This window comes from Siniperca chuatsi, linkage group LG4 (assembly GCF_020085105.1).
Source record: "Siniperca chuatsi isolate FFG_IHB_CAS linkage group LG4, ASM2008510v1, whole genome shotgun sequence".
NCBI classification, from domain to species: Eukaryota; Metazoa; Chordata; class Actinopteri; order Centrarchiformes; family Sinipercidae; genus Siniperca; species Siniperca chuatsi.
The window spans coordinates 4,615,696-4,629,409 of record NC_058045.1 but is presented as its reverse complement, the minus strand read 5'-3'; the positions used below and the strand labels follow the sequence as shown (position 1 = coordinate 4,629,409).

At 39.6% G+C, this 13,714-nt stretch overlaps 1 protein-coding gene across 1 annotated transcript; it reads left to right on the top strand.

Moving 5' to 3' along the window:
- Positions 1-455: 455 nt before the first annotated feature.
- snupn (snurportin 1) lies at positions 456-9,523 on the top strand. Its single transcript, XM_044191848.1, has 9 exons — positions 456-613; positions 1,805-1,969; positions 2,401-2,584; positions 2,802-2,906; positions 5,979-6,075; positions 7,263-7,360; positions 7,526-7,603; positions 8,108-8,188; positions 8,424-9,523. The coding sequence occupies exons 2-9, from the start codon at positions 1,812-1,814 to the stop codon at positions 8,742-8,744; spliced, it is 1,122 nt and encodes a 373-aa protein (XP_044047783.1). The 5' UTR covers positions 456-613; positions 1,805-1,811; the 3' UTR covers positions 8,745-9,523.
- Positions 9,524-13,714: the final 4,191 nt, after the last annotated feature.

Here is a 13,714-nt window from a genome sequence, read left to right as displayed (position 1 = left end):
AAGTATTTCCGTTTTATGCTACTTTATACCTTAATTCCACTACATGTAGTTTTTACATACAAATCATATGATGATCAGTTTATAATAATTATTATCACAATTAATAATGTATATTGTTATGGATTAAACTGTCCAACAGGATGTAAAGTTGTTAAAATTAGCTCCACCTACTACATTACTGTACTGCTTATATTAATTTATCAATAATAATGATGCAATATTGAAATAATTTAACACTTACAGGGGCCATTCTGCATGAGTAGGCCTACTTTTACTTTTGACACTTCAAGTCCATTTTGTTTACAATAATTACGCTACTTTGAAGACTTCTAGTGTTTATATTGTGGTACTGCTACTTTTACTTAATGATCTAAATACTTCTTCCACGTCTGCAAACATGTATTTATACACATACATACACACACTTGGTTAAACAAAAGTAGTTTTAGAGAAATCGCCAAGTGCCAGTCAGCCCTGTGTGCAGTATTTCTATGAAGTGCAGAGGTTTGCGCAGTATAACTCCGGGTTAGTTTTAATCGGCCAACTAAAAGTCGCCACTGGTGGGAAAGATGACAGCGTGACGTTTCAGCAGCAGCCGCCTTGAATGTCCAAGGTATGTATTCAGCTAACGTTATCTGACCAAACCTCCTTTCCACTAGTTACGTTGGGCCTCGTAATTATGTGTAGCTAGTTAAATTAAAGCGGTAACGTCACGTTTTCGTATCAGTGTTGCTAACGGCTGTTTGGCCCACGCTATGCTAGCATGTTTAGCAAGATGCTAGCTGCTAAGACAACTGACTGGCTAGATGTAACGTTAGCAGAGTCCCCGGGGTTTAGACCCCCCCCAGACCAGATGAGGGTTTATCGCCCGTTTCAGAAGACTTTTCTTGTCCGGGTGGATTATATGTGCGAAGATTAATTTGCATTGATGTGGGTGAAACCTCCTGTCAAACAGTCAACTTTACATTTTGTCGTAGTTACTAATTCAGTATGTAAGTTAACTAACCAAGTGAAGCCTTTACTTCTTCTGTGGTGCCTGAACTCCATTTGGGGAACCACTGGCCGAGGGTCCAGACAGGGACAAATAAATGATGTGAGCACATAATCTTCAACAGGTTAACTGATAATGAAATTAATTGTTAGTTGCAGCCCTAATCTATACATATACATCAGGACATAAACATACTCCTAAAAGGGCAAAATGATCTTTCAGAAAGCGGTTTAGAATTATATTCTGTACTTGTACTGCCTTTTTTTTTAAAGGCTTTCAGTTTCACAGAGGTTTAAAGGCAACTGAGATAAATCCCTGTGTGAACCAAAGTACACAGAGTTTGAGTCACACACAAACAGTAACATGTGTGCCATCATGCAAATGTCAAACAGATGTTAACTGGCAAAAGGCTGTTTAAAAAAAAAAAAAGTGCCAGAATAATAAAAATTACATAATAAATACAGCTTTGCCTCAGAATCACAAAAGACAGCATCGCTGTTGTAGTGCAATGCCCCACTTGCATTGTATGTATAATTTTGCACACCATTCTTCTGAGTTTACAAGTGTTGTGGCAAACGGAAATGGAGCCAATCCTGCAAGCTGCTCCTGAAGATTATGAATGGCCTGTTCCACTAATAATGCCACTATTTTCATTTTCAGGCTTGCATATAGCGATTATTCATGAATTCATCCACCACTTTTCCTTACGATATAAGCACCTTCAGTAGTCTCAGTGAAGGGGATGGTCAATCTCAGAGAGAGGGGGAAAAAACGCATATAAGCTTACATAACCACTCATATACTGATTTACAGAGTCCCCATGGATGACCTGACCAAAGCCCTCTCGACCAGCTTTGCTGTGTCCAAGGAACCCAACAATACGGCCGCCCCCCACCCTCGGCTGGCCCAGTACAAGAGCAAGTACAGCGTGCTGGAGCAGAGCGAGCGACGCCGGCGCTTCCTTGACCTGCAGAAAAGGTAAATGTCCTTACATTTCAGTATTTGACCCTGGAGTTTTTAATTGAAGAAGGGATGTTAGTTCACAGTACGGAGCCTATCCCTTCTTGGTTAGAATTCCTCCGATCTAGAGTCACTACTCCAAATGAATCTTAGGTTAATGCATAGTGGATACTTAAGATAATGGTTTTCTGCCCCTCTTAGAATAAGTTTTTACCAGTGAGGGCTCATTACTGCTAAGTGGTGAAAGGCTACCACTGTATTTACAGAATGCACTAGAGACCTTTTTCCATTCACTTCTGCTTTTAACTGTTTTCAGCTGCATACTTACAACTACAGTAACAGTCGTCAGCTACATCCTAGACACGATCATGCTCAGTTCTAGAAAGCTCTTAAAGATGGCTTCCTTTCAGCTTGACAGAATTGGTCAACTAAAGAATGCATAATCTCAGTAAAAGGTTAAACTACGTCAACCATGCGCGGCGTCTGGCTGATGGGGACTGGACAGGGGCAGACAGCGATGGAGAGGAGGACATGGAGAAACCAGAGGAGGGGGAACGGGACCAAGATGGCAACACAGAGGAAGAGGGGATGGAGATTGAGAGGAGGAAGCTGCCAAAACATTATGCAAACCAGGTCAGTGTTTGATGTGTAATTACCCAGAGATATTATTCCTATTCATGTGTGAAGGACAGCACATTACGCCATGTGTTTTTCTGTTGCATTCTTCATCGTGGCCAGCAGAGGGCGCATTAGTTTCTCAAATGACAGCCCAACGAGCTTGTTGAATGCCAACAGATTTGACATTATCGATGATGCCAATAGATTTGACATAATTCCTCTTCCTCCTTAGCTCATGCTGTCAGAGTGGCTGGTGGACGTGCCATCAGAATTGGACACTGATTGGCTGATGGTGGTCTGTCCAATGGGGAAAAGGTCTCTCATTGTTGCCTCCAAGGTAAGAACCTGTTACTGCTCTTCTATTATTTCACACAATCTGTTGCTGCAGTCCCTGAATTTTAGAATTCAGGAAGGAAGAAGATAATTATTTTAACATACCACCACATAAATAATTCACCACATACAGAACTGTCAAACAAATACAGTTGGGATTCTGTGAGCTGCTTCTTATTGGCTTTTGAACTAGTTTCCATCTCTGCTGTTTTTGATGTGTCATCTTCCAGCCCTGATCAAAAGTCTTATCATTTTCAAAATTTGATTAACATGAACAACAGCAGTCAGGATCTTCTCTAATTTGAATGCACTGTCACGGCTGTACTCAGTCAGTATCTTGAGGGGATTATTGTACTTTGCATTTATTGCTTGTAAATTCCGCACTGCATTCCTGGTATTGGGGAGAATGAGGTGAGTTGTGCCTGTAAGTAAGATGAGCCACCTTGTCTAGGCACCCCTACACAAAATGAATAATGTGGGTTGGTTACAGTTAGGAAGAATTTCCCTGAATCTGTGACAGAGAAAGCAGTAAGCCTTAAATGATTTCATTATAATACTGTAAAGTGGATTTATGTATGAGAGGTACAAAATGAGTAACATATGAATCATAAAATTTGAATCATTTTGAGTCTGAGTTGCTATGTGAAGCAGTTTTATCATTATAAAATATGCAGCTGCATATATAATCACTGGCATATAATTGTTTTAAACACTTAAGAACATAAGTATGCTCATGTTTGGCCTTTACACCGAAGAAGTATTGAGAAAATTTGGAAATAAGAGAAGTTTTCATCATGCTGATGTAAACATGAATTATATCATTGTTTTGTCATTCAGTTTACTGTCACATGACAAAGAAACAGCAAATCATTACATCTCGAAACATTAGATTTTATTTATTTTTTTGGTCGTGGCCCCTAAACCACCCCGCTAACAAAGAATATAAATACAGTCCGTTGTGCAAAAAAGTTTTGGAAAATGTTGGGAGTTTGGATTTACACTTATCACCATCTTGTCAGTTGTTGGAAACAAAAAATCCAAATTTGGGAGACAGGTTGGATCCAGGGTGACGCTGATTAGAAGCAGGTGAGTGGCAGTCACCTGGGCTCTGTGTTGAATCATGAGAAACCTGTCAGTCAAATTAAACACACCCCCAAACCATCCCTTCTTTAAAGGTGGGGTATGCGATTCTTTTCCAGTGCACGTCTTTCTGTCAAATTCAGCAAATATCTGCTCACGGTCTGCTAGCTGTCCGTTCAGTGTGTGTGCTGAAAAAAACACACACTGTACACAGCCCTGGCTCTGTAAATAGGAAATAAACAAAGTGTCTCAGGCCGAGCCACACAACACTATGCCAGCAATGATTTGTGTGTCAAGTAACGTTAAATGACTTGCCCACAGACATTCAGTTTACTTTCTAGTTTGCCAAGATTTGCTGTTGTTGTGACGTTAGCTATAGCAGCAGGAGAGTTGTGAGTATCGCTGTCTGGAGCTGCTGTGCTCGCTCTGGGAAACGTCTCGTCCTCTCTGGCTGTTAGCTTCGCAGCAGCAGCTGTAGGGACAGTTTGCTAACCCACAACCTTGCCAACGTTAGTTCCAGTACTTGCTGTGTCGTTGTTCGCTCTCTATCATAGTAATTGTCATGGTATTTTGATTTCTCCAGAATTGCATACCCCACCTTTTCTGCCTTAATATCTTCTACAGTATTACAGTATAAATCATCGAGACATATCGTCACCATGACATAAAGAAGAAGTGAAAATAGCTATCGATAACTTCTTGTAAACATGTAGTCATAACTTTGGGGGTTTTTCCAATTTACTTACTTACAACATCACGTTTTTTTCTGTGGAAGTGTCAAAAATGTAAAACTACTACCAGGTTTACCTAATATCAGTTTTGTTGTTTATGAGTAATGAAAAGGCTTATCAGCATTAGATGCAGATTACTGGTAATGGGGTACAACATGCCTGTTCTGGCATGCTGGCCCTAGACCACAGTTTTCCTCTCCCTGCACACACAAACCTTTTGATGTACCTTTTGATGTTTGTGTCACTGGCACTCCACACCCTGTGATGCAACCATCTATCACATCATAATGACAGTCGCCTGGTTCCTCATTCATTATTTCAGACCTCGACCTCATTGACGACAAAACTGTGAAACACCGTGGCACAGCGCTCTTTACAAAGACTCTGAAAAACTGAAACAACAGATGGTTTCTGTTGCTTGAGGAAAACTGAATGAGACATGTTTCATCTGCTCGTAAGCATTCACGTTCATTTGTCAGAGTTACCTAATGTGACACGTTTAACTTTCTCCCCAAAGTTCCTGTCCAGGAGGAATAATTATCTATCATAATTTCAATGAGATCATATTGCGACGATTAACTAATCAAATAATCGACTCATCATTTCAGCTCAAGCGACAAAATGATTATATTGGGGTTTTTTTTTACTAAATTCTGTTGTTTTAAATGAATGATTCCAATTATAATTAAAAACTAACAAAATGAGCCATTACAGTTTTTGTTTTACAAATGTGAAGAGTTTTGCCTCATGTAATGCGTAATAGTGGAACACGGTTCATTGTATTGAACATCAGTTTCATCATTTTATGTGTGAGTTTTGCCACTATTTGCCACATCGTATTATATATCAGCCCTAATTTAACACATATTTCATCCAAATCATCAATATATCATTATTGTAAATCTCCCATGACCTTGTAGGTGACCTTACATAGGGTCCTGTATCTAAGGTTTAGAAAAACCTAAGCTTTGAGTAGTCAGAAAGACTAGAAAGGCGCTATATAAGTACAGTCCATTTACCATGTGTCACATAGTTTCACAATGCTGCATATACATGAATGCCTTTTTTAAAGCATGTGGAAGATAAGGCCGACTAGTAGAAGAAACCAAATTATCCAATGTTCTGATGTTTGTCTCTTTTTTTTTTTTTATAACCAACAACATATGGTTAAAATGACAGTGCTCTGGGGAGTAGCTGACGTTGTGGTAACAGTTGTCTCTTCCCTCATGTGTGGTCTCTGTTTTTTATTTATTTTTTTCCTGAAGGGTTCCACTGCAGCGTACACTAAAAGCGGCTACTGTGTGAACCGTTTCCCCTCCCTGCTGCCCGGTGGGAACCGTCACAATTCAGCCATGGGAAAAGGTAGGTGGGCCTGTTGTATGTGTAGCGCAGCGGTTTATTATAGTGGGCCACTCAAAGACGGTGTTTCACCAACAGTAGGTTCTCCCATTGGCTCCTATTCACCTGTGAGTTTATTCCCATTTCAGGCTATGGTCTAGCCAAGATGTAGTACAACAACATTGAAAGAACTTGAAATGTAATAATCACAGACAAAGCTTTTTAACCTCTGAAACCCCACCTACTGGCTGGTGGGACAGTAGTACAAACTCATACCATGGAGCCAAGCTTTGTTCAAATTCACAGAACTTTATTTTACTTTATTTTTGCCCGGACAGACCAGGGACTGGTCAGTCAAGTTGCCCTGCATAAATTTGTACTGGCCCCCGGGCCATTGGTTATGCCGTCACTAATGCTAACTCCTCAGGGATTGAAGCTGTTATTTTTCTAATTTTGACAATCTAAACGGTGACAACACATTAGTTAAGGTTGTAAGGGCTATGGCTGTTGGTAGTTGTTGTTTATTTTGTTTAAATATGCAGAACTGTATTTTATGGATTATTGTTGTTCGGACGATTAAGCTAAGATAGCTAATATGTGCTAACGTCAGTGTCCGTTTTTTCCACACTAACTGGCAGCTATACCACGTGATACCAACGTCGTTATACTACTGGCTCATATGCCTTGTTAGAAGCAGGAACTAAACATTCATTTTGGATCCGTCAAATATTTTTAAATGATTACTTCACAATCTTTTTTTTTTTTTTTTTTTTTTAGGAAAAGTGATCATCTGTGGATGTTTTTTTCCCCGTCTACATAAAAATGTTATCAATATAACGTTTAAAGCTACTTAAGGGGAAATAAAAGGGGAAACGTGGACATTAAGGGGGTCAATTAGAGCAGAGATCCAACTAAAACACCTAGTGAAGAGTTGTTACAGTCATACTGTTTTGTATTTGGCTGTTTTTTAGCCTTCGTTGGTAAAATGTCTTGCAGCACTGGTTGTGGGTGGAGGTTGGTTAGATCCTATTCCCATCAAACCCTTTGAAGATACAGTATGTTGAGGTAATTTTGTACTATGAGGTTGTAAAAATCTTCTTATTGCATTTTATTTAGAAAATAATAGTTGATATAATATGTGATTATGAATACGTTTCATACTAGTGTATGCTGTATATTTGTAAATGGCCCTTTTTATGTGCCCTATGCAGACTACACGATTCTGGACTGCGTTTACAGTGAGGTGGACAGAACATACTACATCCTGGATGTCATGTGCTGGAGAGGCCACCCGGTGTACGATTGCCCAGTAAGACTGCCTTCTAATCCTCCAGCAATCCAGGAATGCTTGTCTAATTGCTTAAGTAGCAAAGTCTGGGCCACAGATGTGCTTTTTTGCCACGTTGCCCATCTCATTGGCTCGAGATTCGAAAAGAAGTCGTCTTGTTTACAGTGCTTGTTCTTTCATCAACAGACCGAGTTCCGTTTCTACTGGCTCCAGTCCAAAGTCCAAGAGACGGACGGCCTATCAGAAATCGCCAAACGTAACCCTGTGAGTAACAGCGCCAGGAATAGAGCCTCTTCACTTCATACCCTATTTTTGCTTCCTAGTTTCCAGTATTATTTGCGACACTGTAACATTATTATTCAGTCTTTGGTTTTCTGCATTTTGTTGTGCTTTCTACCTTGCTGCACCTTATTTCCACATATGGGATAAATAAAGTCCTGAACTTGAATTTAAACCTCATCAGGGGGAAATGAGACAAAGGATAATCAAAGGCAAACTCCCATTAACGTCTTCAGTTGGGTTCGAAAGTGATTACTGCACACAAATCCTGAAGCTTATGGTGCTTGTAGGAAGCCTGAGTGAACTTCAAGTTCAAGTTCCACCTCTTAATCTTCAGTGTTTGTGTAGTACAGCCCAGTAGGAGCTAAATCAGGCTTTGTCCTTGTAGAGTAAACTCGCCATTGGAAAGCAATTTCTCACATTTGACAAGAAGACAAATTGTTATTTGGAACTAACAACATGGTGCTCTGGTTTTGTTTGGTCCAACAGTTCCGGTTTGTGAGCCTCCAAAGCACTGACTGCACAGCAGAGTTGATTCAGAAAGCGCTGGCAGCTGAGTACAGCTTCAGCGTAAGAAAAGTTCTCTTGTCCTTCAACCATTTCCTGCAAACACCTACGGCTGCACATTGCAAATAGTTTCAGATAGATAAATGTTAAAAATGCAATGTGTAATGATGTATTATATAGTATTTAGAGTAATATAGTATTACAGTAATTCATTATCTTTTTATGAAACACAAACAAATACATTTTGTTTGCTTCTCATTAGGCTTTGATTATTTTAAATCTGAATTTCTATCTACAGGTGGATGGTCTCCTCTTCTACCACCGGCAGACCCACTACACCCCTGGCAGCACCCCTCTGGTGGGCTGGCTTCGCCCCTACATGGTCACCGACATCCTGGGCATAGAGGTTCCTGTAGGACCCCTCACAACCAAGCCTGAGTATGCCAGCCACCAGCTGCAGCAAATCCTGGAACACAAAAAAACATCAAGTGAAGTCCGCCCAGCCAACAGAAGCGGAGGCTATGAGTTAGAGTACCTGTCCACCCCGAGCCAGGACAGCGGGGACACTCTGAACTTTTTGAATCAAAAGCCAATAAGGGAAGCACACATGGAGCTCTGACTGGGAGGCTTAACAAGATGCAAATTTCTAACTCTGTGTTTCTGAGTGGTGGCGGCCCACATATGGCTTTTTAGAATGTCCGCTGTATGGTTTTGCAGATCTGACCAATTGCAAAGCATGGCTAATTCTAATCCGGCACTGCTCAGGACGCCCTCGGAGTGCAGATCAGTAGAGCTGTCTTATATGTGTGTTTTGTATGGCTAAAAATTCAAGTCATCCATTTACATATTTAGTTCTACCTGCTGCAGAACTCCGAAGCAGATTAGTTTCCTTGAGAATAATTGGTACAGTATTTAGCCTCTATAATTACTTAGTCACGGTCTGTTATGCAGAACCCTTACATAACACCATACCTAGTCACAAATGATTTGTTTCTTATGTGAGATATACTGCAAAGTGCAGCACGGTACATTTTGTGGTCAAGTGTTATTTTGCTGCTCTGCACTTTCTGCATGTAAAACGGATCTCACATAAGAAACATCTTTACTGTTGTCAGGTGTTTGCATGTTTTCTACAACTATCACTGATACCCACTCACCAAAAAAATCCATTGGTGATTTTTGAGCGGATCGTTAGTTTGAGCAACAGCAGTGGAGAGTTTGCAGGATGCACTCAGTGTTTTGGAAGGTGGGGTGTTCCTGGCTGGTCAGAACCTGTGAGTTGCGATCATGCTGAACAGCAGCACTGACATGGACTTTTACAATTGAATGTTAAATTTAAAATTGCTTAGAAGATGTTTTAAAGTGTTTTCTAAATAAATGTTTTTTATTGGCCTGCAATCTCTGTGTACTGTGTTACCACAGGTCGTTAGATTTCTGCCTTTTTTTAGGTCAGAATCAGTTCAGTCCTCTAGGACAGACATTTGACATAGGGTTGTTGTTTTTTTTTTCTCGATAGACTTCAAGAGGAGCAAGTCTTCAACAGAAAGTTTAGACATTTGTAACATGCTCATTTAATTTGATTCTGGTTGTTTTTCACCACTTGTTTTTTGAATGCAATTAAAAGCATTATACCATTCACAAATAAATACATTTTAGGGAATGGACATGTAAATTTAGTCTGTCAAGTCCATTACTAAATAGCGGTGTTTCTCTGATAAAGCAATGATTTGATATGTAAAATTAAGCTAGAAAAAAACAAAATTTTACAGTTTACATTATTTATACAATGAAGTAAAGTGAACTCAGACTTGACTGTACACACACTGTCAATATATCTGCAAGTAGCTGGTGTTCCAGTATATGGTAAGACTTGATTCATACTGCTGATACCAGCCCTCAGCAGAATTCATGAGCATCTTTTCCCCTCTGCAACGAGTTTACTCTGCCATTTGCGTTACTGAAGAGCTGGGCGGAAACTGTCAACAGGAAAAGATGTGAAAGTGTCTGGTGGGGCTGTGAACTTGCGACCTGTTCCAACACATCCTCTGAGAAAGAACAGCTAAGATCAGATCTTGGGTGTATGAAGTAGTTTACAATATCTTAAGAAGGGAGGCAACCTGATTTTCTTTTTTCTTTTGTTTCAGCTTTTAGTGAGAATACAGTTTTGAAGTAGTGCCATCAGCACATCAAAGTTTTAACTTATCCTGTGAAATATCTCTACATCAACTTGATGGGATTTGCACAGATTTTTGTACAGATGTTTCTAGTCCCCAGATGATGTATCCTAATGACTTTATATCGATATCCTGATTTTTCCTCTAGCGCCACCATGAGGTTGACATTGGTGGTTCTGAGTGAAATGTCTCGACAACTTTTAGATGGATTGCCATGAAAGTTGGTACACATAGTCATGTCTCCCTTGGGATGAATTGTAATCACTTCAGTGATCCCTTCACTTTTTATTTAATGCCATCATCAAGTTATAATGTGTCCAGTTTTGGTTTATCACCAAATACCGCTAAACTGACATTCCTTTCCACCTCAGCTGTACTTTTTAGTCTTTTAGTCTTGTTGTAAGTCTTAGTCTTTAGAGCACTTTAATATCATTTTTGGGCTTAGTTTGTCATTTGGAGATACAGTATATTTTATGTCCCAATCAACATCAACATGATCAATCACAATCACACAGTAAAAAAAATGATTGTAGAAAAGGCATAGTTATTTTCACCACTTGCAGCCTCACTAGATCAGCATGCACTGCAGCTACTACTCACTCTTTCTACGCTGGAAAAAAAAAATCTTGTTTTCTCCTTTTCTTGCTCTTGGTATCGCTATTGCTCTCACCACCTACACGGAACATCACCAGGTGAAGATAACACGCTCACAACCCTTCTGTGGGGATTGTTATAAGTCATTCTGGGAAACATGAGTGGAGGAAGGTGCACAATGCAGCTGAAGGAAACTCAGTATACCACAATTACAGTACCTCATCACTCGATAACTCCTGGAAAGCATCAAACATCACAGACTGAGAGTCTATAACAGTTATAGTAGATAACAGGATTTAGTAGTAGCAGGTTCTGATAATCTTTTGCTTATCTGCTTTTTAGTGAGATTTCAGTTCAACCTAAATGTAGACAAGGAAATAAAAATGGTTATAGCATATAACAGTGTTGATGTGGTTTGTGATCAATCAGATTTAAAGTACTTGAATTTCCTGTCAATGATACTCCAGAAAACACATGATCAGTGTTTCCACATGGTTTTAGGTTTCCTCTCCCATTGTTTCATTGCATCTGTAGTCAAATACAGCATATGCCAAACTTCTACAAAAAGGTCCAATGTTTGTTCATCGAGTACAGTCGGATGTTTTTTCTTTCACATTCAGTCACCCCTAAACCGAGTGCCCTGTCAAAGAGAGCAAAGTCAGGCTTGTGGTTACTGCAAGAATTCAGCTATTAGTCAGCAGCAGCAATCACTTTCCAGGAACTGAGCACCTGTCAGTCCACAGTTACACTTTTCAGAGCGCTCTCAGTCATATATGTACACACACACGTTCAATGTTGGTTAGTTTAGGCCACTCTGATCACCATGAAAACCCTGTCAAGACTTCTGAGGAGGGAAGTAGATTTGTGTCTCTCCTGCAACTCTCCAGAACCCGTCAGACATATGATGCTGAGCCTACGTGGTTAGTAAACACTCCTGCTGAAAACAATGAAGTAAGCTGCATAATGATTTGTGGGTTCACACAGGGCTGTAAAAAACTGAGGTCACATCCAAATTCCAAGAAGCACCACTCCATCCTCTGAAGAAATGTGTTCTAGTTTTTTTCTGAATATTTAAATAGTGATTAAAATGCATAAATATTATGGGGTCAGGAGTGGGGCCAGAGGAATCCACACACTGCACATTAGACAATATCTTGTAAAAAACAGATTTTTTTGGAAACTATGAATAACTTCATCTCCAGCTTTTACTAACTGCTACGGTGAGTCAAATCAGGCCTTCATCTCTTTAATGTTTGATGCATTGAGAGACTATTCTGGGTCAGGGTTACATGGGCAGGGCTAAGGGTTTACCAATCACATTTTTCCAAATGACATGATGTCAGCTGGTTTCACAGGAAGTCTATTGTTGTCCACTCCCTTTTCCCTTTGGTTTTCAGGCCAGACTTTCTCACGCCTCATTATTTACATTTCGCCTATTGTGAGATGTTTTTTTTTTGTGGGGGAGAAAATAAAAATAAACAGCATTTAAATGTACCGATAATTTCCGACCTTTTCTTACAAAAACACTTCAAAGTCAGAGAAATGAATAGCCTAACTGTCTCAAAATGCTTTTCCTTCATTATCTACAGGTATAACAAGATATATATGATGTGAAGGTTACCACAGCATTGAGAATTCTTACCAACTTCTCTCACACACTCTCCCTGTTTTGCATCACATTACTTTTACAGCCTCATTAAAATCACATCAAAGTATGAATTAAAGGCCATCAATAGTCTTGCAGGAAATGCAATCTCCTGACTGTACTAGAACTAACCTCCCTGCTGAAATATATCAGCATCCTATAATATTCCTGTGGAGACCTGCAGTGTGTTTGTGGGTCATATTACAGTGACTTTATCGTACTGTCGGTTACTTTCTGTTTCCTATGATGTCATGCAATTCCTGTAAAGTGTACTGAATTATAATGTAGCCTGGGGGATGCATGGTTAAGAGTTTCACTAATTAAATTGCTATTCTTGCAACCAACTATCACGGAAGAACCTGCTCCTATTATTAGTTATTTCCTCTCACTTTACATGCATTAGTAATGTGCAGTGATAGTTTGAAGAGTGCTGCTGTGATGTAGACCTATAGCTAATACAAAGACGTGCACAAAAACTGTATATTTTAAATACAGACTACAGTGACAGATAAGTAATATATTAAATATCCCCTCCAGACATGTGTTAAGACATAAAAGAGACAAATAATATTTTGTCTGTTTTTCCACAAAAAAAGTTCAATAAAGTAGCCTACTTACACATTCTTAAAAGCATGCTTAACCGCTTCTCCCTCATTGCAAAAATGTACAAACCTGTGAATATGCAAATATGCTTAGTTTCCAACACTTAACTGCTATCCAGTCTCATATGTGCACTGGAGGCTTCAAGTTTCTGCATCACACTTGTGTCAGTTGCATATTTGACCACAATTGGCCTCCAAACTAGCTGTGATGTCACAAAGTCATGCTTGGAAATGTACTTCTTAAACTGAGACTAAAAGCAACATTTTTGGAAATACACTTATGTGGGGGTTATGTGCCATACTATTTCTTGGCTAGAGCAGTAACTTCCTGTGGTCTCTGCTGGTTGCCTGGCAACTGCTCAGAGCAGTCCACTACATAGCCCCGTAAAATGGCAGATTTTTGTTTTTACACTTCGGTTTTATCATAGATTAAACAAACAATGTATAACATATTAATTATTGATCTTTAGAAGTGACTGTGGGCAGATTTTTTGCCTTTGGACAGAGCCATGCTAGCTGTTTTCTGTCTTTATGTTAAGCTAACCGGCTGCTGGCTGTAGCTAGCTTGACATTT